General features: G+C 43.5%; 1 protein-coding gene across 1 annotated transcript in view; it reads right to left on the bottom strand.

Moving 5' to 3' along the window:
* Positions 1–26472, bottom strand: part of LOC311001090 (protein unc-13 homolog A) — a gene marked incomplete at its 3' end in the record, with an annotated part of 32340 nt that continues 5868 nt past the window's right edge. Inside the window, exons 6-37 of the mRNA XM_083992053.1 lie at positions 23994–25154; positions 23782–23884; positions 22422–22465; positions 21745–21823; positions 21089–21163; positions 20761–20980; positions 19871–20098; positions 18711–18852; positions 18451–18620; positions 17595–17710; positions 16386–16549; positions 15502–15655; positions 15136–15204; positions 14830–14919; positions 14195–14333; positions 13923–14040; positions 13153–13238; positions 12852–12978; positions 12657–12753; positions 11525–11668; positions 11316–11393; positions 10770–10847; positions 9958–10046; positions 9713–9856; positions 9356–9479; positions 7893–7949; positions 7693–7773; positions 6746–6893; positions 6323–6379; positions 5435–5521; positions 5145–5301; positions 1–289 (exon numbers count right to left, since the gene is read on the bottom strand). Coding sequence (XP_083848179.1) covers positions 1–289; positions 5145–5301; positions 5435–5521; positions 6323–6379; positions 6746–6893; positions 7693–7773; positions 7893–7949; positions 9356–9479; positions 9713–9856; positions 9958–10046; positions 10770–10847; positions 11316–11393; positions 11525–11668; positions 12657–12753; positions 12852–12978; positions 13153–13238; positions 13923–14040; positions 14195–14333; positions 14830–14919; positions 15136–15204; positions 15502–15655; positions 16386–16549; positions 17595–17710; positions 18451–18620; positions 18711–18852; positions 19871–20098; positions 20761–20980; positions 21089–21163; positions 21745–21823; positions 22422–22465; positions 23782–23884; positions 23994–25154 — 4915 coding nt within the window. The remainder of the gene's footprint in view (positions 290–5144; positions 5302–5434; positions 5522–6322; positions 6380–6745; positions 6894–7692; positions 7774–7892; positions 7950–9355; positions 9480–9712; positions 9857–9957; positions 10047–10769; positions 10848–11315; positions 11394–11524; positions 11669–12656; positions 12754–12851; positions 12979–13152; positions 13239–13922; positions 14041–14194; positions 14334–14829; positions 14920–15135; positions 15205–15501; positions 15656–16385; positions 16550–17594; positions 17711–18450; positions 18621–18710; positions 18853–19870; positions 20099–20760; positions 20981–21088; positions 21164–21744; positions 21824–22421; positions 22466–23781; positions 23885–23993; positions 25155–26472) is intronic.

Here is a 26472-nt window from a genome sequence, read left to right on the forward strand (position 1 = left end):
TCAGCTGCGGCCCTCCTCGGCCGAGCGCTGGTCCGACTTTAGCTTCACGAACTCTTTGGCCACGTCGTCGTTGTTGCGCTGGGAGAGGATGCGCAGCACCGTCAGCCCCGTCTCGTCCATGTGGACGCGCCGGCCCAGCGGCATCCAGCAGGTGACGCTGCTCTTGTTGGCGATGTCCTTCACCTGCAGCACGGCCATGCCCACGGTGCGGTCCTCCCTGGCGAAGCAGTAGTCCTTCACGCACACCTGCAGCTCGTAGCTCTCCGGTCCGACCTCGGTGCCCAGGGAGCTGAGACAAGACGGGAAACACAGGTCACAGGTGGAGTTTTATCTTATTGTTGCATGCATTGTGTATGTATGTGTATGTATATACAGCGGGGAAAATAAGTATTGAACACGTCAACATTTTTCTCAGAAAATATATTTCTAATAGAGCTATTGACATTAAATTTTCACCAGATGTCGGCATCAACCCAAGTAATGCACACATACAAAGAAATCCGAACATTAATGTCCATAAATTAAGTTATGTGTAATAAAGTGAAATGACACAGGGAATAAGTATTGAACACATGAAGAAAAGGAGGGGCAAAAAGGTATGGAAAGCCAAGAAAGCAGCTGGAGTTTGTCAGTATTTAGAATGTAATCCTGTCTCCTATCAGTGCAAAGTAATATCTGCTGGTTTAGTCCTGATTGATGCCTTTTAAAAAGGTTTCTCACCACCAAGGTGTCAGACAAGAAGTATTGCATGGTGGGCAATGGCAAAGAGCTGTCTAAGAGCTGTCTAAAGACCTACGTAGGGCTGGGCGATAAAACGATAACGATATATATCGCGATATAACTTTACTCAATAGCAATATGAAACGTGGTCGATAGAAAGTCGATAGGTTTCATTCATTCATGTTTTGAAACAGCCAATGAAAACGAGAGTTGCGCCGCGCTGAACCACTGGCTGAGCCAACCAGGTTAGATTGACACGGCACAGGAAGACTGTACACAGCACAACAACACGTGGGCTGCTGCAGCCTGGCGTCAGCAGCGGGGCATCGCCAGTAAAAAAGAGAGAGAGAATGAGTGTTGCCTCGAAAGAAAAAATGGAGGAGAACTAGGACGAGTGACCGCGAAAAGACGTGGTACGTCATGTTTACATTAACCCCGATTGATGGAACTCTAATACAGTAGGTGTAAACAACCCTAAACTTTAACAGCGGAGACAGCAGGCAGTCGGAGCGGCTCGCCGTCACACATCAAAGGGAGCGCAGCTCTGCTGCTGCTGCTGCTGCTGCTGCTGCCGCCGCCGCCGCTGCTGCTGCTGCTGCTGCTGCTGCTGCTGCTGCTGCTGCCGCCGCCGCCGCTGCTGCTGCTGCTGCTGCTCACACCAGAGCGACACTGTTCAGCTGTGCCGACATATACACTGGCCACTGGCGAAACAAGCGCTAACCGCGGCGATTTCTCTTCCTTTTTCTTTTTCAGCCTGGTTTAGGCTGAGAATGATCGCTAATTAGACGGACCACGTCAGGTCCGGGTTTTAATTTTCACGTCCGTTTATAACTGTAGCAGCAGCAGAGAGGTGGAGCAGCTCCTGTATGGCCTGGCTCTAGTCTGACCTAACTCCTGTCTGATGTGATGTTAAAGAACGCCTGAACAGCGGAGTGATAATGTCTGTAAAAAGACCCAGTGCTGTTGTACTGTATCAGCACTCATGTATGTCTCTTGTCCAATCAAATTATTTGGTTGAAACTAACTGTAGGCTATATAATACCAGTTTTATTTATCTGAAACTGTTATTAGGCTACTCATTGCTTTTATATGTTAATCATTACATCTGAAATGTTCAATTTTTGACGAAAAATAAATATTTAAATCAGAAATAACCTTCTGATATCTTCAAATCTCACTTGTGAGTATGATGGAACATTTAGGCTTCACAAAAACAGTGACTTGAGTCCTATCGTGATATATATCGATATCGACTGATATGAAAAAAATTATCGTGATAGGATTTTTTCTCATATCGCCCAGCCCTAGACCTACGCAACCAAAGATTTCAGACAGAAGAGTCAAAACAATAATCAGAAGGGTTCCCTAACAGTCCAGGACACTGGTGGAGAGCTTCAGACAGACCTGGAATCAGCAGGTACAGTTGTTTGAAAGAAAACAATAAGTAATGCACTCAACCGCCATGGCCTCCATGCACACACACCATGCAAGACTTTATTACACGTAACTTAATTTATGGACATTAAAGAGGAACTAAACCCCCAAACCACTTTTTTCTGCTGAAAACAAATATATTTGGGGATAAGGTAGTGTTGTCAGTTGATTCTGGTCCAACTTTTGACATTTTAGTCAAAATATTTCAACTTGGTGTATTTTGTAGTAAAAATGCAGTGTGACTGCCCTCTATGGGTTGAAACACGGCTATTACAATCGAATTTTTCTATTGATAGCTTTCATGTGACGTCACGGCCCGTATGGAACGCCCCCCTGGCGGTCAAAACAATCCACTTCCCCGCTGTCCGCGGATTAGGACAAGGCAGAAAAACACACACTGCTCCCTGCTGCTTCAAAAATACCGGTGTTATGGCCCAACTGGTGTCTGATTTAACTGGTTACCGTACCGAACAACAGCTGTGCTGCACTTCCGTCCGCAGATTTGTCACAAATTCACAAATAAAGCCGCAGTTCACATGTTAGTGCAGCCAATATGCGTCTGTGAGTGAACCTGTTCAGGCAATCTACAGTCAGTCAGCGCCACACTTCTCTCACTCTGCACAACACTGCACAGTACGACAAAGCCTGTCATGTTTAAGTTACCAACTAATGGAAAACACTCTGAAAATACGCTAAACAACACCGGTCATCGTCCTCGCCGCGCCGCGGTCGGTCCCGACCCTCGTTACCGTGTCGCTGCCGCCGCGGGCGGTGCTGTTGCCGTGTCCGGTGGCGGCGGTCCCGCCGGGTTACCATCGCCGCCGCCGGTCCTGCTGCTATCGGACCGCCGTCATCGTTGCCGTCGGTAGCGGTGCGTAGCAAAGCTCCGGGGGGAAGGAGGGGGGCAGCTGGTCACCGTGCAGCCCAGCTAAGGGCTCTGGTTTGTGGGTGAGAGGAGCAGGGAGCCTGGGCTCAGTGGGCTGGAGCTCAGCTGTGGAGCTCAGCGGAGCTGCGGTACCAGGACGGTGTTCCCGTACAGGAAAGTTACAGGTACATTTCTACCACTTCAATGAGTTCAGAAACATTATTTTAAGATAAAAAAAAAAAACTACAAAATGGGGCTTTTAATCAGAAACCAGTTGAGCCATAACACCGGAGGTATTGGTTGCAAGCGGTGGAGGATGATGACTCTCCACCAGGTAATACATCGCCCAACTGGAGCTTCGGCAGGGAACTGGTCATTTTAAACAGCTCGTATACAGCAGCTGGTGTTGAATATGGGTCACAAGTGCCCAAAACTTCAAAGTTGTTTTGTCTTTCTTTCTCGGCCGCTGACAGATGATTTAAGTCATTACTCGGTTGTTTGTCCATAGAAAGTCCATTGCGGGGCCATTTTGGAATGTTGCTTTTTGACCGCCAGGTCCCTGGGACGTGACGTCAGTGAAAGCTATCAATTGGCTGAGATGGAGGCAGATGACGTTTTGGAGGCAGCTTTCGTCACCGGCCACCAGCTCCCCGACCAATCAGCACCGGCTGCTGCCTGCAGCTAACGGTTGCTAGGCAGTCTAGCTGCTCTGCTGCGGCTAACGGCTGCTAACAGCTGCCTGAACGGGAATCGTTAGTGCGGCCGCTGCCGGCGCTAACGAGCCGTTAACGAGCTAACGAGCCGTCGGATCAGCTGTAGATGCACTGTGTCAGGGCTCCTAGTAGTGTCCGCGCTACTAGTGCTGTTAGTAGCTCGTTAGTAGCTCGTTAGCGCTAGCAGAAGTGTCGATGTGTGTTTATTACTTTTTTTTTCTCTTTTGTGTGATTTCGCGGGTGTGAATGGGGCGTGTCGCTACCCGATCCGCGACGCTACCGGATCCGTGACAGCCACGTACGGCAACTCCACTTGGACAAACTTAGTTGAATTGACTTAGGATCACTGCCCTATGTGCGTCGCCACAGACGGTTTATCTTTTTATTTATTTTTTTAAATACTTTATTAGTAATGTAAATTGAGGGTTGGTTGTGGTGGTCTGGATCTTGATGCTCAGAAAAAGGAACACAGGCGACTTTTAATGTTTACTGTCCTCTTTTCTCGCCGGCCTCATCACCATGACAACCACAAACAATCACAACTACCACAACACTCACTGAATAAACGAGTCTGCCACGGCTGTCTTATGACGGACCTACGCGGTTTTTATTTTATTTTATTTTATTTTTTAATCATTTTCACAGTACCGTATTTTAAATTCACAGAACTTAAAGCATGTACGCAAATCGGGCAGTGCCCAAATGAAGTTTGTTCAAGTGGAGTTGCCGTAGGCAGCTGTCCAAGATGGCGGCCGGTCTGCGCATGCGCAGACCAGTTTTGTCACGGATCCGGTAGCGTCGCAGATCGGGTAGCGACAGGGCGCAAGGGGGAGGGGGGAGGAGGGGGGATCGGAGAGTGCTCCTGGAGTCCCGCCCATAATCAAGGCATTTTTTGAATTTCAAGCTTAGAGCACGTCATCCAAAACTGAGGGGTTTAGTTCCCCTTTAATGTTCGGATTTCTTTGTATGTGTGCATTACTTGGGTTGATGCCGACATCTGGTGAAAATTTCATGTCAATAGCTCTATTAGAAATATATTTTCTGAGAAAAATGTTGACGTGTTCAATACTTATTTTCCCCGCTGTATATAAGTGTGTCTCTATATCTGATTAGATGTTTAGATTATTGGTTATATGCTGCTACTTTTACATACTGTATGTTGTTTATGTAGACTATTTATGGATATTTTGTGTTTGTAAATCTCTTTGTTATGCTTTGATTGTGTATTTCTGATTTGTATTTTTATTGTTACATACTGATCGGACCCCAGGAAGAATAGTTGATGTGTATCACATCAGCTAATGGGGATCCAAATAAAAGAAATCAAATCAAAAGAGACATCTGATCTATGTGAATGTGGCCGAGAGGGGAGCCGGGACAGCGAGGGGAAGCGGGCTGAAGTGGACACTCACTACTGGAAGCTCTCGCTGAACTTGGGCGACCAGCTGTTGTTCTTGGACTTGGTGGCAAATTTCCTCTTCTTGTCGCTGAGGTGAGGGCCGATGATGTAGACTTCCACGAACGGCCTGAAGCCCTGCGCCTTCCACTTCAGGTCGTTGGCGGCCACCACTGGAGGAAACAGAAAGGACGGGTGAATCACAGCTGGACGGCAGAGCGGCAGAGGAAGGACAGAGAGAACAAAGAAGTGACAGATGTTAGAAAAAGGGACCGTGAAGCAGTCGACTGTTTTTTTTTTTTTTACCTTTGACACTGATCTTGTGTTCTCCATTAGGTTGGGGTAAGATATCCACATGCATGACCACCTCGCCGACTGCATCCACTCCAGATGCTGTAAAGACACAGTCAGTAAGTGGTTGATTGGTCCATGAGTGTGTGTGTGTGTGTGTTTGTGTGTGTGTTTGCCTTGAACCCATTTATCTGAGGATGGATATAACTGGTGCTTTTTCAGTCTGCAATGTAGCACGGCTGAGATATATGACTTGAATGCATCAGCAGATTGTGAACTAAATTTAAACATGCAGTAACAACACACACACACACACACACACACAGGTTTTCTGTGATAATCAGATGAGCTGGACTTGGCTGGCTGAAGCAGCCTTTGTGCCAGCTCTAATGCTGAGCAAATGGCAAACTGTAATGCAGTAATAGCTGGTAATTCGTTCTTGACACTCGATTGACACCGAAGAAAAAGAAAAAAAGGCGACGGCACTGGAAGAAACTGCAACTCAAGTTTCTGGAGAAAAGCTGCGTTTCATCATCTGACACAGTCTGACAGCTTCACCTTGATCTCCAGTCACTGCGGTTTTTAACGTCGGAGCTCTGCTCTGCTGTTTGGGACTCTCTAGATATCGGCCTGATATCTCTGTCTGCTATCTACCACACGTGCACATGCATACGTCTGATGATTAAAAGCAGCTCCAACGGGGAAGTAAAAAGGAGCAGGATGAAGGAGAAGCAGAGGGAGAGTGGAGGTTGTGCCAAGGGCTAACGCTGCTCTCCACGTCCGGTTATCTTTAGGTGGTGACAGTTTGATCACAGAGATGTCTGAGCCTGAGTCAGAGCTGCTGTTAGCTGCTCGAGGGGGGGGGGTTGCATGAAGATTTTACAAAACACGGCTGACGCGTACCTTTCTCTGGCGGTGTGTCTTCATTTGCCGTACACCTGATCCCTTTGCCTCCGTGGACTGAGAGGAGACACAGAGCAGCGTTAACATCAAAGTACTAACACAGTGTTTTCTAATTAAAGAGTCACAGGTTTACAGATTTACAGCTTTAAAGTATATTTTGCTGGTCTATACTATATATAAAATATATAAAATCACATTTTTACATCTACTGTAATGTAACTAAAATGAATGAAACATTTCTTCCAACGTTACACTGTAAGCAAGTCAGTCTACTTAATCCCATAATCCTATTTAATTCCATAAACCATAGTAACAGAAAGAATAAGCAGTTCTTTGAATCTCTCTCTTTGAATGCATATTTGTGTCAAACTGTTTGAACCTATGCGTGTGACTCTGTGTGCGTGTGTGTGTGTGTGTGTGTACCCTGAGCGCTCTGTGAGAGGACAAACTTCCTGATGAGTTTGTCGGTGGCCTGCGTGTACAGAGACAAGGCGTAGCGCAGAGACTGCAGGTCCGGACTCTTCTCCAAGAAGGTTTTCTTCAGGCCAACGCCACCAGCGTGGAAGTATTGCTGCGTAACACAACACAAGAGTTGCAAGTGTTGTTAGATGGGTTGACTAAACGGCTTTAAGGTGCAAACGTTTGTTGACCTATGAAGGCCTGAGGCTGGTGTGGTGAGTCACACACTGTTAAATCTACAATAATGTAGACTGTGACAGACTGAAGCTGCCTGACTACAGCTCCAGCTGCTTTGGAAGAAACACTGATCAGCGTTGACCACGTCGTCTTCTTCATCTACGCAAAGAGTCAGTTTTTTTAATGTTGATTTTCATTGACGATCGTTTCACTTCTCTGTGGCTTCTGTTTCCCATTTCACCATCATGCTGTGGACTGTGAAACTCATGGAAGTTAAGTCAACAACTTAATTGTTCAGTTTTTTTTTTCTTCACAGGAAACTCAACCTTCTTGTTCCTTTAACTGAGATCAGCCCCAACTGTAAGCACTTTTAAATCCAGGTTTAAAACATTTCTCCTTTCATGTGCTTATAGCTGGCTCTTTTTAATAACTTTAAACTTTATCTATTTTATTTTATTTTACTTTTTTATTCTTCTTTGCTCCTGTTTTTAACTCTGTGTTTTTTGTTTTTATGCTGTTATGTTTTTGTCTTTATGTAAAGCACATTGAGTTGCCTTGGTATGAAATGCGCTATACAAATAAAGATGCCTTGCCCGGCCTTGCCTTGCCGTTAGTGTTTTTTTATGTTGAGTCACTCACATAAACCAAATAAATGTATTGAAAATAAGGGGGAAAAATCATTGCAGTAAATTCCCTGCTAAGTTTTGAAGTTTATGTAAGAGACCATGTGATACCTTAATAGTGTCCAGTGCCAGCTCTATTACTGCACACTGTTTAGGAGTCAGAGCCTTGGCCTCCTCTCGCCCCATGTGCTCCTGCAGGACAGATCAGACAAAGGAAATCAGACTTGTTGCTGCTGAAACAAACAACTGTCTACACTTCAGGTGCTCTTCACATGTTAGCATGTTTTGCAGTTGCCAGCTGTTCTCATCACCTTGAGCTTTGAAAGCTGACCCAGCTCCTTAGCAGCATTGAAGATCATCTGGGTGCCCTGCAGAGAAGGAACAGACAGATGAGTGAGTGCAGAACGTTAAAGGGAGGTCGTTCAGAGATCAGTGGGGGGGGGGGGGGGGGGGGGGGGGGGGTTTGCAAAGTGAGAGGTGACTTCAGGAGGTTTAGTGATGACAGGCAGCTGCAAATGCAAAAAAAATGAATTTGAAGAGTGAACGGGAGAAAAGTAAAACTACCTATTTATTATTTGTGTGACATTCAGGATAATATACAACTTGATCTACGTCTTGGCTCAAACCAGCATGATCTAAGTGCTGTGGTGCACTGTCAGTCAGTATTACAGGGACTCATGGGCAGGCTACGTTGTCAACCCAGTGTTTAACCCTTATATCACGTTTTGATGCACGGATATCCGCAGAGAGGGGAAACGAACTGTAAAAGCAGAGGTGAGGAGGCTGCAGAGGGTTGTGTTAAAGGGATAGTTCAACATTTTTGAAAATTGGCCCATCGCCATGATCCCCCTAGTAATAGCAGTAGGTTCGTTACCTTTAATTGTTGGTCCAAGCTGCTTTTAGATCGGGGGAGAAGAATACCGAGCGGCGCAGCTACACTACGGAGGCTAATGGAATTTCTTGGTTTTGCTCATCAAACTCAGCAAATACACAACCAAAAAACTCAAAAACGCTGTGGTGGACAAGTTGTGACCTGCACATTCACCACGCTATGAGATAATAGCGGAAAGTTGCGAGATGGAGTTGTTTTAGAGGCAAAGTCGGACTTTACACTCTAGACGGCTGCTCGGCGGAGTGATTTCAAAAGCGCCTGTTTACTGCAGATACGTCCGTATACTACGGCACTGGCTGAGGTGCGCACACTGTGTCCCTCCGACCAGTGGTTCACTGAAGAAAGTAGTTCCGAGTATTTGCTTCACTTCTCTTAACTTTCCGCTATTATCTCATAGCGTGGTGAATGTGCAGGTCACAACTTGTCCACCACAGCGTTTTTGAGTTTTTTGGTTGTGTATTTGCTGAGTTTGATGAGCAAAACCAAGAAATTCCATTAGCCTCCGTAGTGTAGCTGCGCCGCTCGGTATTCTTCTCCCCCGATCTAAAAGCAGCTTGGACCAACAATTAAAGGTAACGAACCTACTGCTATTACTAGGGGGATCATGGCGATGGGCCAATTTTCAAAAATGTTGAACTATCCCTTTAAGGTTCCTCTGAAGAGTGTTTCTTCATGCTCACAGAGGCTGCACACACACACACACACACACATACTTACAATAACCTAAGAAAGGGAGGGCAGTAGAGAGAATGGGGCAATGGCAGGATAGAGGGGTTAATGTACTGTCACAGTGGAACACAGCAATGAAAAGCAGTGAAATTTGGAAGGAGAGAGGGGGGAAAATACAAGTGGATGTCTTTTTTTTTATTTTTTATTACATACCGTCTGGTCAGTGAGTGTTGGAAGAACGATTGTTTTTTCCATTGTGTTCATCACCAGTTTCCACAGCTCCTTCAGCACTCTCTTCAGGACTGTCTTCTCACAGATCTTAGCAAACAGCGACAGGCTGAAACACACAAACACACAGGCTCTCAGTTATAAAGGCAGCAGTCAAACATGTTTTAAGTAAGGTTTTTTGATTCCAGTGCCAGAAAATGAAGCATTTTTCTGCAAACTTGTCCATTTCACTGAATTTTTTAATGATGCTGAAGAACTTTCCAACAAAAGAGACAAGACCAAGAACCTGTCCAAACCCTGAATGCCAACTTTTGAGCCAGATTTTTGTTCTGATGTTCTTACTTGCTGTCCAGGAAGTCCATGATGGGCTGCAGGACGTTGTCGGCCTCCTGAACCACGCTGCCATTGGCCGGTACTGTCTGACCTTTGACTTGAGCTAAGATGTCGCCCATCTGTCTCACGTTGTCCTCAATCTGGGACTGGAAACTGTGACACCACACAACACAAGTAACATGGGAAACATCATCAGGAGAAGCTGGTTAAAGTGTCTATATGAGTTCCAATGAAGGAATCAGACAAACACCCACCTGACGGCAAAGATGCGGCTGAGGTCGTCCATGACATTGTTGAGTTTGTTCTGCAGCTCCTTCAGGAAGTCACTGGCCTCCAGGTTGAGCTGGAGGAGAGTGACTGGGATTAATATAGCCTTGCTTTCAACTGATTCGTACTATTCCTATTATTTTGAAACATGCATTTAATTTAATTTATCTTATTTTCTTATTTATTTGTTTACTATTATTATCTTTTTTATTCTATCTTAATTCACCCATTCTTTTCTCTATTTTATCCCACTACACCTGCTTATTCTTACCTAGTGTCTTTCTGGTCTTCTCTTTTTATCTATTTTACCTCATTTGATCTAGTATCTCTCTTATCTTCTCATTCTATCTATCTTATTTCATTTAACCTAGTGTCTTTCTCGTCTTCTCAATTTTACTTATTTTACTTCATTTTATCTAGTGTTTTCCCCACTGCAAATGAGTGAGTATTAGATAGCGTTTCCCCGATAAAATCCAATGTTCTAAAATTATTGTGTGAATGTGTATGTGTTTGCGAATCTATGTATGTCTCCCTAACATGTGTTCCCTATGTCTCCCAATATGTGTCCCCTATATTGCTTGTTTTTAACATGTAAAGCACTTTGAGCTGCCATGGGCATGAAAAGTGCTATACAAATAAAGCCTGATTGATTGATTGATTGATTGATTGATTGATTGATTGATTGATTGATTGATTGATTGATTGATTGATTGATTGATTGATTGATTGATAATATGCGTGTCAAGTCAGAACAGCAGAATCATAACAAACATATAATACAGCGCGTGTGGAAACGTACATCTTTGCCTCCCATGGCCTCAAACATCTTCTCCAACTGAACTCTGAGCTGCTGGATGTTATTGATGATGATACATGGCTGTGCAGAGAGAAACAAAAATCATTAGACACACACACACACACACACACACACACACACACACACACACACACACACACACACACACACACACAGAGCATTTTATTGTAATCAATCAGTAATATCCCTCCTAACTTTTTTTTATTGCATCCTTGGCAAAAACACTCTCGGTGATGCAGGGCAGGAGAAGAAGGAATTTTCAGTAATTACTGCTCCTCTGGGGGCTCCTGGTCTCTCTGGGAGTGGAGTGCAGCCCCCCCCCCTCCAAGCCTATGCCACATTCAGCTAATTACACAGCCCTAATTCACTTTGAACCACTGCCATGCAGTAGCCATGCCCAGGTTGAGCAGAGCTATTGCACTGAAGAGCAGTTTACTGTGAGGGGATCAACCAAACTGATCTCAAAACCTTGATGGCCCAAACTTTTCTGTCTGTTACTTTCTGTCTTCCACTTTGAAATGTACCTACCACTTTCTCCTTCTTGACATGATTTGGAAAGTCTTTCGCAATGATGTCAGCGTAAGACAACAGGACATTGCCGATTGTCTACAAGACAGAAATAGAAGTGAGTGTTGCATAAAAACAGTGAGGAATTACAGTGGAAATATTGTTCTATTCTAAGCAGTGACAGCTGAGGTAGGAATGTTAAAGCGGGAACATTAGCGGATAAATGTCACCTTTGCGAATCTCTTCATGTAGTTCCCAACAATCTGAGGGTCCGGGCATTCGAGTTTACGGATGATTTCAAAGCTCTGATTGAGCTGAGAGAACACATCCACCACTGAGCAGGAGAACAAAGCGTGCTCCGACGTGACCTGGAACTGTAGAGAAGAACGAGACCGGAGGGAGAAGAGTGTGAGAAGCTGCTTGATGGTGCTGACGCTGCAGTACAGTCACATGAGCACACTTAACACTGAAAGCGATGGGTTCGGTTTTCCACTGAGGGGCGTCCCACGGGAGAAGTTGACTGTGCTGTCACACGGTGTAGAAGACAATGACAAAAGTTCTTCTTTAGCTGCGCGTCAAGATTCAGGACGTGAGTGAGAGCAGTGGAGGTGATCAGAGGGTCTGACGAGGAGCGGGGCCTTCATTAACAGCCCGGCCATTAACCCAGAAGTGAGTAGTGTTGTGGTGTACGACTGGGCTTGGGGACCGCCGTTCTGCTGACACAGGTAAGCGTGCACTGCCTCAGGTGACAGTAATTGGGCCCAAAGGGTCTCTGACATATGAGCCGGGAGAATCTTCAGCTGCTCCGCATCGACCTCGCCGCTGTGTGGATACGTAGGCGAGAGCGAGAGCGGGAGCGTGAGTCACTGCGCGGTATGTATATGTAGGCTGTGAGTGTACATCGACTCGCGCTGTAGCATCTGCTCTGCAAAGTTTTTTTTTTTTCTTCCATTTGCATTTGGTATTGAGTCTGTATTGATTGCCTTGAGGCCTTCAGCCTGCTCTTCTCAGCCTGGGATGTGCTGAGTCAGGAGAGATGGTGTGAAGGGCCTGAATTTGCATGAGAAATGCATGAATACATTTTTTGGGGTGGGATAAATGCTGCATGTAGGAGGTCAGATTTAAGCTTTCATAATGCATTTTATTGCTGTCTCAACAGGATTCGATGAATTTTAGTCAAACTTTAGTCTCATATAACCTCCTGTTTCCTGTTGCCTTTTTTTCCAGACTCTGTGCTCCACATTTTTCTGCCCAACTGTGTCGAATAGAATAGATGGAAAAGTGGAATAGTTTTGACATTTTGGGAAATATACAGATGCCTTTTCCTGCTGAAAGATGGTAACATGTGAAAGATAAAATTACCCCATCTTTTTTATCCCTCTCCAGAGCTCCGTGGAGAAAATCTCTGGACACCTCTTCATTTTCATCCAGCCACATGACGACAAATGGCTCAAACCAGCTGCAGGAGAAAAGCAATGAGAGGGAGGGATGTGAGTCTTTGTGCCATTCAGGCAAATGTGGCAGAAAAGGTGTGCATGCTGTACAGACAACACTCACGCTGGATATTCAGGTACGTGTTTCTGGAAAGTGGGCAGCTCCTTGCAGTACTCATTATAGAGCCACTTCACCTTGAAGTGCAGGTTCATATAATCTGCACTTTTACACAGGCGATTCTTCTCATGCTCTGAATATCAAAGAGAAAGAATTAGAAAAGTCCCACTTCACCACTCTGCTATGTTTCCATAAATAGTTTACACAGAAAAAAACAAATCCACAAAACACATTCCTGCTACAAACGACTGGCTCCTCTTTCGTCACATCTCCACCATAACAACAGACAAACAGAAAGACAACTCACCCTCCATGGCATACTTCATATCTTGTGCAAACATATTCCACATGACCTCTGCGCTGATCTTGCCCACGTTCAGTTCCTGGGGAAACCTAGAAGAGGCAGCACTCAGCCTTAAATCCAGCTCTCAGTGCAGTAATGATCCTTCATTATTTAACAAGATAACCCAGCGTCATTTTTATGTAATTCCATCAGTGTTTCCTCTGTATATATTTAGCAGCCACAGAAAGAAAAATCCGTCAGAGAAAACATGAAATTGGACAAATATTATTATCCTCATTGTCTTCCATAACAAAGCTAATGAGTACAATTAAATTCATAATAACACTATTAAATTAACACTTTGGAATGGGAGCCAAACTTCCCCCACCCTGTTGGGCAGGAACTACTTGTCTGTAAATACACAGAACTGACAAAGCACTTGGATCATAAGAACATAAACAGTAATACAGAAATCTATTGGTATTGATACTACATAGCTGTTTATGGTGTTTTTTAACACTCCTGAAGTCAAACAATTTTCTATTTTCCATTTCAGAACAGAGGAGTTGCCATGTGACTACAAAACAAACAAAGGTTGTTTGTTTGACTGTTTGGCATGTTTCTGTTTCACCCATGTTTTGACACTCCCCTCCTCTATTCCTCTCTTTCCTTAAACAAATTCCCCACAGTCGCTTCCTTGTAACGCCCTGGGGTATCTCTAAACTGGCCTTGACAACACTGCCTCTATATGATACACTTGAGCAGGTACACTGACATTACAAGCAAAGACTCACTGATTAAGGCAGGGGGTGTAGGAGTTTTTGTCCTCCTCTATGATGGAGACGATGAGGGTGATGAGTTTGGACCAAAAGTCCAGGTTTTTGGTGCTGGGACCCTGCTCATCTGGAGGCACTGCCTTCGACTGCAGAGAGAAAGAGGTTATGGATTCATATCTTAATAGATGCATCCATCAAGAACGTCTTTGTAGCAGCACAGGGAGAGGCACTAAAGAGCAAGAATACTGCAGCACACACACACACAAAGATACACACACACACACACACACTTACAGGGTCTGTTTGATATTCCCTGTTGTAGAGGTCGTGGCAGTTGTTGAAAATATACTCGTAAGTGGAGTTGAGACAGGCTTTCACACAATCCTTCACCACCTGGCTTGCCCTGGGGGGGCTCTGCAACTCCTGGACCTGAACACAAATGTTACACAACATATGAACACCACAAAGTGTCTGTCAGACAAGAGTTTCAGCAGGAGGGAATTTACCCATAAACTCACTGAACCACACAAATTGCACCAACATAGTATATTAAAACCCTTACACACATGCATGCAAACACACACACACACACACACACACACACACACACACACACACACACACACACACACACACACACACACACACACACACACACACACACACACACACACACACTCATACACACACAGTTTCATGATAATAGACTCTGTTTAGATAGGGTAATTTTGAGCTGATTTTCAGTTTGTGCCTCGGGCTACTTTCCAGAAAGTGCAGGAAATTTGTGCTGGGTATACTTTGGAGTTACATGCAGATGTGAAAAGAACATAACAGAAAAGACAAGGAAAGAAAAGAAAAGAAAAGAAAAGAAAAGAAAAGAAAAGAAAAGAAAAGAAAATGTTATATTTATTTTAATAATTCTTACCTTCATCCTGAAGAATGTGATGCTTGTCAAGAGATCCACTGTAGACTTGAGATCTTGTAGTCTTTCAGGACTGCTGGCAGGGAAGTTATTCTGAGAGCACAAATAGTTCACCCACATTTAAATTTAAATGTTTACACTTTCTTCAGGTAGAAAGACAAAGAAAATTAATATAAGTAGCTACGTTTTAATTCCCATGCATGTACAAGCAAAAATAGCATAAACAGAAGTAGCCAAGACTGTAGCACTAAGTGTCACAGAAACTAAAGGTTTTTTGAATTTGTCATATAAGTGAGAAGCCATCAGTACCCGGTACATGGACAGGTCGATTCTCAGGGAGTTGTGCAGCTGATCCAGCAGTTTGACAAACCTCTCCTTCTACACGGGGAAATACACAAAAAAGTACAAACCGCTCAGAAACACACCGCAGCTGAAAGGCTATTTGCTAATTTGCCTACACAAATCCAAGGCAGGGCTCAGCTAATTGGACGTGTTGAGAAGTAGGCAGGGCCGGGTTAAACAGAGAAACCAGGTGCTAGTCAATTCTAGTGTGTTTTTAAGAGTTGCGTTATCTTCTGGACATGTTCTAAGTCACCTCTGTGGAAAAGGGACAAAGTATTACAATAGTATTTCTAGTAATAATACAGTATAATCAAGTATTTCCCAGGGACTTACGCCAAAGTTTGATGCGGCAAATCTGTCTGAAGCAGAGACGTTGTTGGAGGACTCGGTGGTGTGTGCGTAGTAAGCGTTGATGTTGGCCAGCAGGGTGCTCATCACTGCCGGCACTCCAGGGCACATGTACTTAGATGACAAACAGGCAAAGTGTCTGTGGGGTGGAAGTGGAAAACAGAATATTATGCACATTTACTCATTCCATGTATCTCTATATTGATGGATATATTAAAGCAGAAGTAAGCGATCCGGTCGTTTTGGCTAATGCTGCGTTCCAGGCAGGCTTTTGAAAACCGTAAATTACAGCTTCAAGTCACAACTTACGACTTTGTAGCGTTCCAGGCAACCCACTCGTGTTTCTCCGACCTGTTTTACCGGTGAAAGTCACTATAACGGCCACTCGTAACTTCTGACCCGTGAACTCGTACCAGATCGAACTGGTACGACTTCACAGGTCAGAAAAACACGAGTTACGGGTTGCCTTGAACGCACCATAACAGTCCTCGTCGCTACGTCACCACATTCACGGCGTCCCTTGGCTGCACACACAGCCCTGCATGTCGTTCTCTCTCCTCATTGGATAAAAACTGTAGGATACGATAAATGTTTTCTCCTCGGCTCAGAGCAGAGCAGAGGGACTGACAGACCCGTGTTTCGGTCCAAACACTCTATGTAAGTGATTGCTGTCGGAAGATATAACTATTTAAGACTTATATTAACACAAATATATCACTCACTTCTGCTTTAAGCTGTATCTAAGCATTGTCTAAGTGTACATGTCACAAAGTGAGAGTAAAACCAATGACTCTAATTGAATGTGATCTCATACACTCATCTCATAACTTTTAGAGTTTATCATTCAGAGTAAAGTTAGAGGGACTGACGTCATGGCCTGGTAGATTGACTCTACTCCATATCTCATGGCGAACTCGTCCACTATCTCCTGAGCTGTCTCCTCGAAATAAACCTTCCAGGCGTCGTCGCCTTTGGCATCAGGGATCTTTACTACACCACTGTTCTGCTCCTCTGTGGTGTACTGGAACAGATGCTGAACACAGAGAAAAGGTGAGTGAGTATGTTTCTGTTTCTAAGTAGTAGTTCTAGTAGTAACTGTATTAGAGCTTTGTAAGAGACTAAAAATATGTTAGGCAGTTTTCCTAGACGAAGTCTTCTAACTTTATTTAGAAATATTTGTGTTTTAAAACAGCCGACTTGCCTTTACTCAAGAATAACATTTGTTCAAAACAGACATGGTCATGAAACAAGACAGGTGAGAAAGGGTCATGTTATGATTCCTAGACCAAGAACTAATGCTATGAAAAAGACAGTCATGTTCAGAGCCACTTCTGAGTGGAATAAGTTGCCCTTAATAATAACTCAAGCAACAAGTAAAGAATGTTTTAAAAAAACAGCTAAAAAGGTTATTCTTGGGTAAAGGCCTGAAAACTCTGTGACCTGTTTTGCGGGTTTGGATTTTCTTTTATGAAATTTGACCTCAGTGTTTTTGGTAACTTGTTTCATAGGCAGGTGTTGTGTGTGTGCTTGTATATGTGGGTGTGAGTGTGTGAGCATGTGTAATTCTGAAATTAGTGTTGAAACTGTATTCATGTATGTATTCATGTAAAATATTATTGTTACTTGAATTGCATGTTTTTAACATGGACCCCAGGAAGAGTAGCTGTTGCATTTGTAACAGCTAATGGGGATCCAAATAAACAAATAAACAAATAGTACTTTACTTATTTCAGGGTTATAACTCACAATCCTGTAATGTAACAGGAGAACACATGAAACCCTGAAATAGTCTCTAGGACTTCATGATAGTCTCATATGACACTATGCCCATGCACGTCTCATATTGAAGAAGTCGAAATTCCCCTTTACTGGTGAAATGATTCAATAATCCCAGATGTTCTACTCCAAGGACAAAAGCAGAGGCAGAATTTACAAGGTGATTGTGTTGGTGTGAAATTGAGTATAACTAATTATCTTGGAACAGAGAGTTTCTTCCATTGTTTTCATGTTTTATTTTGAGTGCAAATAATCACAACAGCTTTTGGAAGGTTTCTACAAGGCGTTCAGATCAGACTGACCTCGTGTAGACAGGTGTACTGGACGTGGTAAGGAGCTACCGTCTCCTCTCCTTTGATCTCCACACTTATGTGCATCCGGATGGCTCCCGACACAGCAGACTTATCTGTTCTCTTGTCTGTAAGTTCAAAGTAAGATATCATACACAGGGTTCCTACACATTTGAAATTTCCAAATTCCATACTTTTTCCAGACCCTAATTTCCAGACTTCTCGTTAAAATATTCATATTATTTGTGATATTTGAGTAAAAAGATGTGCATAATATAAAAAAAAGCATGCAATTAATCATTTGTTTTCATTATTCTGAATGTGTATGCCATTATGTAACCAAATAATTTCCTGGAGATTGTAGCTAGGTATAATAGCGCATACAAAATAATTAACCCAAATAACTTCAGATGAGACCAAACCCAGAGAAGCATTACATAAGAAAAATATATATCCATATAATAGTTTCCATACTTTTCCAGACCTGGAAATGTATAAAATCAAATTCCATACTTTTCCATACTTGCGTAGGAACCCTGCATACAACTTAGTTTGCTAAAATATTTATTCACAAGAGACAAGGACTTAAATTATGTGTTTCTTGTTGTGTTGTGTTGTCTTTGATAGATAGATAGATAGATAGATAGATAGATAGATAGATAGATAGATAGATAGATAGATAGATAGATAGATAGATAGATAGATAGATAGATAGATAGATAGATAGTACTTTATTGATCCCTTTGGAGGTTACCCTCAGGGAAATTGAGGTTCCAGCAGCAGCACAGCACCGATCATACATTAAAAACTCACTGCTCCCCTCACATCCATCTCTAATTCCCCATCCCCTTTATCCCGCAAAACTCACCCAGGTTGTACCAGACGTCCATCTCCCCGCTCAGAGTGCGGACCTCGATGATCGTTTGACCCAGGAAGTCATCGCTCTCACGTTTGAACCTCTGTTTCACGCGAGATTTGATGTCGTCATCCTCATCCCACACACGGACCTTGATGCGGTCAGATGAGTTGTGGCATTCGCTAGATGAGGCAGAAAGAGAAAATGTTGTGATGGTTGATTTACATGAGAGGAAAAAATATATAATATACATTTCTTCCCACCCAACTCACAAGTGGAAGTTTTCCTCCCAGACAGGGTTGAGGTTGCCGTAGATGGTCTTGGTCCTCTTTTTGGTCTTCCCAACTTGAACTGTGACATACGGGTCACTGGAGCCTGTTTTGTCTTTGGCCTGTAAGCCCTGAGCACAGACCACTGAGGAGGAGACAAGAGACATTTGAACAAAAATCCTGACACCTTTTACTGTACAGTGACAGTATCTTTATTAATACTTATTTTGAATGAGAAAATATTTTTGTGTCAATAATAACAAGAACTGCAAATTGGACTGCATTTATATAAAAAATATATAAAATAATAAATTACTAATTTGCTTTGTTGGCCTTTATCCCAATGCACGTCTTCTATGCCAGAGGATAGAATAGCCAAAAAAGTCTTTAACTGGGATAAAACACATAACTATCCTTGGTATCGTGACATGAAAGCTATTTTTAGCGAGGCTGATCAACAACATATTTTCACTAATGGTTTGCGTTGTAATGTTAATTTTGTGAAACATAAGTTATTTCTTGAGTATAAAGAAAAATGGGCTAATGATATCTGGTTTAAACCAAAGCTCAGAACCTATTGCCAATTGAAAAATGTATATTGTTCAGAACCTTATGTGACTTTGCCATTGGATAGATCCAAGAGATCTTTATGTGCCCAGTTGAGGGCTGGATTCTCCCTCTGGCAGTAGAAGTTGGTAGGTTTAACTCAGTACCTGAGGATGAAAGACTATGCACATTATGTAATTTAAATGTAATTGAGGATGAACTGCATTTTGTGTTTCATTGTCCGTTATATGACGAAGCCAGGCAGTTTTTGTTTCAGAAAATGCAAAATGTGAAACCTGAGTTGTTTTGGGTTGATGATGAGGTAAAGTTGGAATGGTTCTTCAGAAAAGAAGTCTTTACTATAGCTACTTTCATGAAAAGTGCCTGGTCAAAAAGAAGAGGTGAATTATTTATGTGAACTCCATGTGGTTTCTGTTTTTGTTTTTGTTTGGTTTTGTCTGTGCTTTGATTATTTTGTTTGGTGTCTGGATGTGATGATAATGTGTCTTGTAAGCCCTTATAGGCTGGGCGCCTTAATTGGTGCACGACACGTTAATAAATATAAATTCATTCATTCATTCATGCACAATCCATGATTCAGATGAGGAAACGCTCACCAGTGATGCTTATCTTTGCTGACCATTTAGAAGTCCCATCCAGCACGCTCTGTTTGATCTGCTTCATGTGTGTGCCGTGTGTTGACTTGTCGAGGGCAAACACGTCCTGTATCAGCTCAAAGATCTCTGGTTTGTTCCTCTCTCTGATTTTCATGCGGTCCTTCAGGACCATGATGATGTTCTGGGTCCGGTCCTCCGCCCCGTGCTTGGAGCTCTTCTCTGCAGCTCCTGATGAGACAGATAATTGAAGAGTGGGATGCAGGAGGAATAAGATGAAAGTATGAAATATATTCAAGGCAATATGGCCCATAGGCCCAACAGCTTATCTCCTGTTTGCTCCCAATTAAAGCTGAGTACTAAGTGAAGACAGTATCTGATCAACTTTGAAACTGGGACCTGGGATCAAACCCCAAACTTCTCAATATTATAGTGTATCCACTTAACCACTGATCTGGTCGGGAAAAAAATAGAGAGAGTGTAAGAGATCAACAGATGTTTTGGCACCAAGATCTCACAACACTCTTTGGAGACAGGGTGCGATGAATTTTGCATTGCATATTGACTCCAAAATCAGTATGGAATTGGATAAGACACCCCTTGCTGAATTAGACAAAACAGTATGGATGCAAAGGCTATGGGGTGGAAGAGAGAGGCGAGAAGCAGGGGTATGACGGGACATTACTCAGGAGATAAATTGGAAAGGAAGAGGGAGGAGAATGTGAGAGTGGATAGAGGACAAGAATAATGGGATGTCAATCGGGCAGAAGGATACAGAGGAGGGGCTAAATAGGTCTGGTTTTTGTGTGTGGAGGACTGGCGGTGTGTATACCTGAGTAAAAATAGGTATTTTATATTTTACAGTGTGTGATTATGTTCATGTGTGTCCTTACTCTGTAGACAGTCTGCATTGAGCAGATCCTGACACTTGTCGTGGCATTTGACACCACACTCAGAGCAGCGCATGCCTTGGCGGGCGATACCCCACAGCAGCCCTTCACATTCGTAGCAGTAGGTGGGGGTGGTGGCGGTCCACACCTCGAAATTGTGTGGGGTGGTGGAGGAGATGGGGTAGATCAGAGCCTGCAGGGTCTTTTTATAAACATGGCTCTTCTGCAAGGGGCACAGAGGAAAAGAAACACAAGTTTAATACGAGCAGTCATAATTAGTTAGAAAAACCTGAACAGAGATGTGAAAAATAAGAGTGAGGAGGAAACCCACCAGCTCTTCGTTCCCAAGAGTGGTGGAAGCCATCGCTGATGTGATTCCAGCTTTACGAGAGTTCTGCACTAGAGACTGTGAACAAGAAGGTGAAGAGTAAAATGTTTATCTTTGAATGTGAACTACGGTGCAGTGGTCAGATTGGTATTTGATTATATTAGGGATAAACAAGTGCTCACCATAGCCTGATGAGGGCAGGCAGTGATGAACAGAGGAGGAGAGGAAAGGGAGATACAGAAGAAACAGATGTGAACATATATTCTATTCAAACAATGAGCTGTACAAAACTTTATGATGGATTGTGTGCATGTGCATGCGCACACCCCTGTGCATCTGACAGGTGTGCCATAACCTCTAGAAGTAAATTACATTGATTAATTACCGTAATTACATTAACACCAAAGATATGCAAGCATTTCATTTATCAATAAATCAAGCTGATGACACAGCTGTGGAAGGGGCAACAGTGGGAAATCAAAATGGATAGCCTTGATGAGTTTATTCACTTTGGATTATTTAGAAATAAAAAAAAGATCAACAGAAGGAGCAAAAACATGCTCAGACTTTTTTTTTTTTTAAACCAAGAACAAAAAAAGAAGAACTGATCTCGGGACACCCCACAAGACTGGTGCATAATGAGTGTGTGTGTTTCTCACCAGGTCTCTGACAAGAGGAATGGCTTTCCTCTTGCGAAGGTCAGGCATGCTGTCAATGCTGTAGAGTGCACCTCCCATTCTGAATAGGAAAAGATATTAAACATTCATATATTCATATAGTTACACTCAGTCACGTGGTTTTATAATCAAGGAGTCTGGCTGTGTGGATTTGTGTTTTGTTACCAAGGGGCTGATGTATTTCCCTCAGTCAGGGTTTCTAGTGCTCCTCCAGTCAAGGACCTCTCAAGGACTTCAGTGGAGAGTTTAATTACGCTGGCTGCCTCATCTCAAATAGTGGGAATGACACTCCACACACCTGGGTATAATTATTGGGTTTCTATTTGGCTAACTTAGCACTTCTTCAGTATGCAGCTTCAGTTCCACTCTGAGGTCTGCCTCCTCTACAAATCACCTGCAAGCTAAAAGTCAGGGCAACCTACTGCTGTTCAATACTCACTGGCCAAATGCCATGAGCTGAATGAGACGGTGTAACAGAATCAAACAGAAAGGAGGATTCCCAGACTAAAGAAGGGCATTTTCCATCTCAAGAAGTGATGGCAGGTTTCCACAATGATCTGGGTTTAATTTCTGGAGTTACTGTATTAACTTGTGATATATACAGTGTGTTTAGCCTTAAAGAAAGGTCATTACTGGAGGGACTGACAGCAATCACTCACCCTCCTTTACCAAACCACAGTGAGCTGGAGGTCTCTCCTCGAGCCTGAGAGAGAAAGAGAGCAGTGTCAGAAAAAGAAAAAAAGCAATCTCAAGTTTGTTCCTGCAGCTTTTTCTAGACTCCATAAAGTGTATCAATAAAATTGTATCACTCACAGTTATTAGATTACAAAGCTGCTTTATCAGGCTCTTCACATCTAAAATCCTGCCCCATTTACATGTTATTGCATCAGGGGTGGCTCAAAAGTCTTAGGTAGTCTTATGCTTCAGTGGGGGAATTGGATTACCAACTTGTACAACTGAGAAATAAAGCTGAAGAAATCTGCTAAGCTATGTAATCAATTAGCAATCCATGAGACCTAATACGAAACATGTTATTCCATAAATATTCCCCTTAGTTTAATTCATTACTGAATACATAAACTGGTTATGTAACTACATGTTATGTAAATTTGAAATAAAGTATGCCTTTGGAGAATCTGAACCAGTGTGGCTTTTACTCAGACTGGAGGACAGCTCTTGGAGGATACAACAGAAAAGATCAAACTGTTGTGAAAATGAATGAGCAGAGTGAACGTGCCGTTTTATACACAAACAAGACGTTTCCATCTTTCTCTCAAGCAGCCAGTCAGGTTGTACCTACCTGTCAACATGCTCCAATGATGGCCGAGCAAAGTGCATGTGAGTGTCGCTATGGCAATGACATGAAACTGGAAAGAAAACAAAGTGGGTCGGCACAAAGAAACAAACGAAAGAATAAAAAATAAAAACAAAGGGAAGCCAAGTGCACAAAAACGCGACGCGACAGACATCAACATAAACATCAAAGCAAGTGATTAATCATCAGCACAACTGAATTCAAAGGTGATGAATAGCAACGAAACATATGAATTAAATATGCAAGTGGAAATTGACCAAGCAAAACTTAATGTACATAACAAAAGCAAACATTTTTGTCAAGCAGTGGTGCAGTGCTGCATCCAAAACTCAAATAAAAAGTAGCTGTCTATAGCTGTATGTATCCTAATTTTAAGAAAACCAAAAGGTATCAATTATAGAATATGAAACACAAGTCTGCTTTCTGGTGTCTCGCAAAAAACATTTTAAAAAATAACTCAAGAACTTACTGTATGTACCCTGTCTTTGCACATAAATAATGCACTACGCATACATATTTCAAAGACTTGGTAGACACTTTTAGAGGCTCTTGAACTCAAGTGTATCTCTTAGATTTCAGGGTGGAGCTGAATCAGACCTGCAGCTCTGTGACTTGACTGGGCGGCTGTGGACAGAAGGTCTGAAGTTTGGAGTGGGGGTGGGATTCAAACCAGGATTGAGACTGGGGTGAACTTGTGATCTTACCTCCCGAAGCTGCTCTAAGACTTTGTTGTAAAGTCTCAGCCAGTTCTCTTTGGCTCTGACTGCTGGATCTACTGGCTCTTTGGGCTCCTCTATAACTGGAGGACTAAAAGAAGAAAAAAAATTGAAGGGGTTTGTGATTTGTTTCTTTCTAAATCTATTTTTATTGTTGAATCAGTTTATTGATCTCATTCCCTTTTAGTCTTCACTCCTACCTCTCTGGTGGCATCTCTTTTAACTCTGCCGGCGACTGCGGTCTGCTTTCTTCAAATTGCTCCTCCATCTCCTCCATGGGGAGCTTCTCTTCTGGCTGTGCAGGCGGCGTCCTGGCCTCCCTCTCCATCCTCATTTCCTCCTCTAGCCATGGATCTTCCTCTAGGCCGGGAGCTTGGTCCTCGGGAGCAGGCGACTCTGTGGTGGCGGGATCACTGAGTTGGGAATGAGGCCGTGCAGAGGATGATGAGGATGTCTGCTGGGAGGACGGGTCCATGGCGTTGGGCGGAGGCTGGGAGGACGAGTTAGCCATGGTGGCTGGGTGGGATGGAGGGACGGAGCTAGCTGCGGCAGACTGGTGCTGCTGCTGCTGCTGAGACACGGCTGAGGCTGGAGGGTGGGCCTGGGCGGCCTGGGCAGTGGGAACTGATGACAGGAAGGTCGAGGCCAGGCCTGTGACTGCAGCTGTCAGAGGTTTGGCCATTGAGAAGAAGGAAGTGGCAGATGGGGCTGGCTGTGGCTGAGGCTGTGGCTGTGGCTGTGGCTGTGGCTGAGGCTGTGTTTGGGGCTGTGTTTGAGGCTGGGGCTGTTTAGGTGGTTGGGCGGCTGCTTGACCAGAGGGGGGCTGCGCTGCTGGCGTCGCTCCAGGGGGATGGGCCTGGTTGGATGTTTGGTTGGAGGGTTGAGAGGAGGGCTGCTGCTGTTGGTGTATGGAGGACTGTTTCTCTAGAGGAGGCCTGGAGCTGGGTGCATCAAGAGTTGGAGGGGCAGCTGATGTAGGTGTGGGGGTGAACGGGGGCTCCATATCCTCACTGAGGGTCCCTTCCAAATTGTACAAATCCTCATCATCATACATCATCTCCTCATCCTCATAGAGGCCATCCTCCTCCCCTTCATACAGTCCACCGTCATCCTCCTCGTACAGAGCAACCTCCTCTCCTCCGTCTTTGCTGTAGCCGCCCTCGTCGCTGTACGCCCCCTGGGTCTCATCGGGGTCCCAGTCCGGAGAGCCTTTACTGTAGCTGACTGAGGAATGGCAGGAGTGGTAGGAGTCGTTCTCATCGTAAGGGTCCCTCTCACCGTACTCGGCAACATAGTCCTCCTCGCTCAGCTGACTGCTGCACCGACTCAGCTCTGCGGACGACGCATAGCTCCCCGTGGGGCTGAAGAGACAAGACGAGAAGAGAAGAGAAGAGACGAGAAGAGAAGAGAAGAGAAGAGAAGAGAAGAGAAGAGAAGAGAAGAGAAGAGAAGAGAAGAGAAGAGAAGAGAAGAGAAGAGAAGAGAAGAGAAGAGAAGAGAAGATCCCAGGAGAGAAACTCATGTAAGTACTAAAGAGGGACACAGTTTTATAATGAACACTTTCATGTTATCATTGCCATATTATATGTATACTAATTACCATGTGCACATGGGTAAAATAAAAAGACTTAGCCTCCGTTTTCTGAACCATAATCTCAAAAATGCTCACATAGCACTTTATTAGAACACTTTCTGGCCTGTACACGTCACTCTATGGGACAACCCTACTTAAAACATTTTCTACATGTCTAGGGGTGGCCAAGAATAATGCTGATGGCTAATCAATAAAAAGCACTGAGGATACAAGAGTAGCAGACAAGCAGCAGCAAGAAATAGAGCAGAACAGAAAGGTGAGAGTCTTCCAGAAAGCTGACAAAAGAAAAAAGAAAAAGCAAACAGAAATGTAAGAAAGGGGGAACTAGAATTACCGTCATAAGGTAGTATCCCTCGGCCACTCAGGTCATTTTAAAGATAACATCCCTGTTCATCCACAATTGTAAGAAATATTTACCGATTGTACGATTTTTTCCCCCTAATTGCTGTGTGTCTTAAAATGTTTTCCGAGGTCACTGTGATCTTGACCTTTGACCCCAAAAATCTAATCAGTTCATCCTTGAGATCTAGTTACAGTTTTTCTCGATTGCTAAGACACATTTCTCGAAAGCTTCTCTCATTTTCTCTAAACTGTGAACACAAACCCCAATTTTCAAGCTACATTCACAAAACCTCAGACTCTTCTTGCAAAACCAAACTTTCACCTCAAAACAGTTTAATCTGTTCTCAAAACTGAACTCTGTTGTCAAATCGTGCCCCGAGTCAATCAAAATTAAAAACACTACTGAGCAGCCACTAAACACTACATAGAAAAATAGAAAACACAATGCTCAGCACATGAAGCTGTAGAAATAAATGTTTATCGTTCACTGTAGCTAAATGCATGTTGCAAAACAAAAAACCTGTGCATTTACTGTAGCACTTCTCTCCTTCTCTTTCTTTCACCCTCCTCCTTCTCTCTCCACATCCATTTCATCCCCTTTTCCTTCCTTCTTCTTTTTTCTTCCCAGTTCATCCCTCCCTCCCTCATCCTTTCTTCCTTCACCCTGTCGTCTCTCATATTCTCGTCTTGCAAAACAAAAAACCTGTGCATTTAGCACTTGTACATAGTACAGTAAAAAAAAA

This window comes from Trachurus trachurus (assembly GCF_905171665.1).
Source record: "Trachurus trachurus genome assembly, chromosome: 17".
NCBI lineage: Eukaryota > Metazoa > Chordata > Actinopteri > Carangiformes > Carangidae > Trachurus > Trachurus trachurus.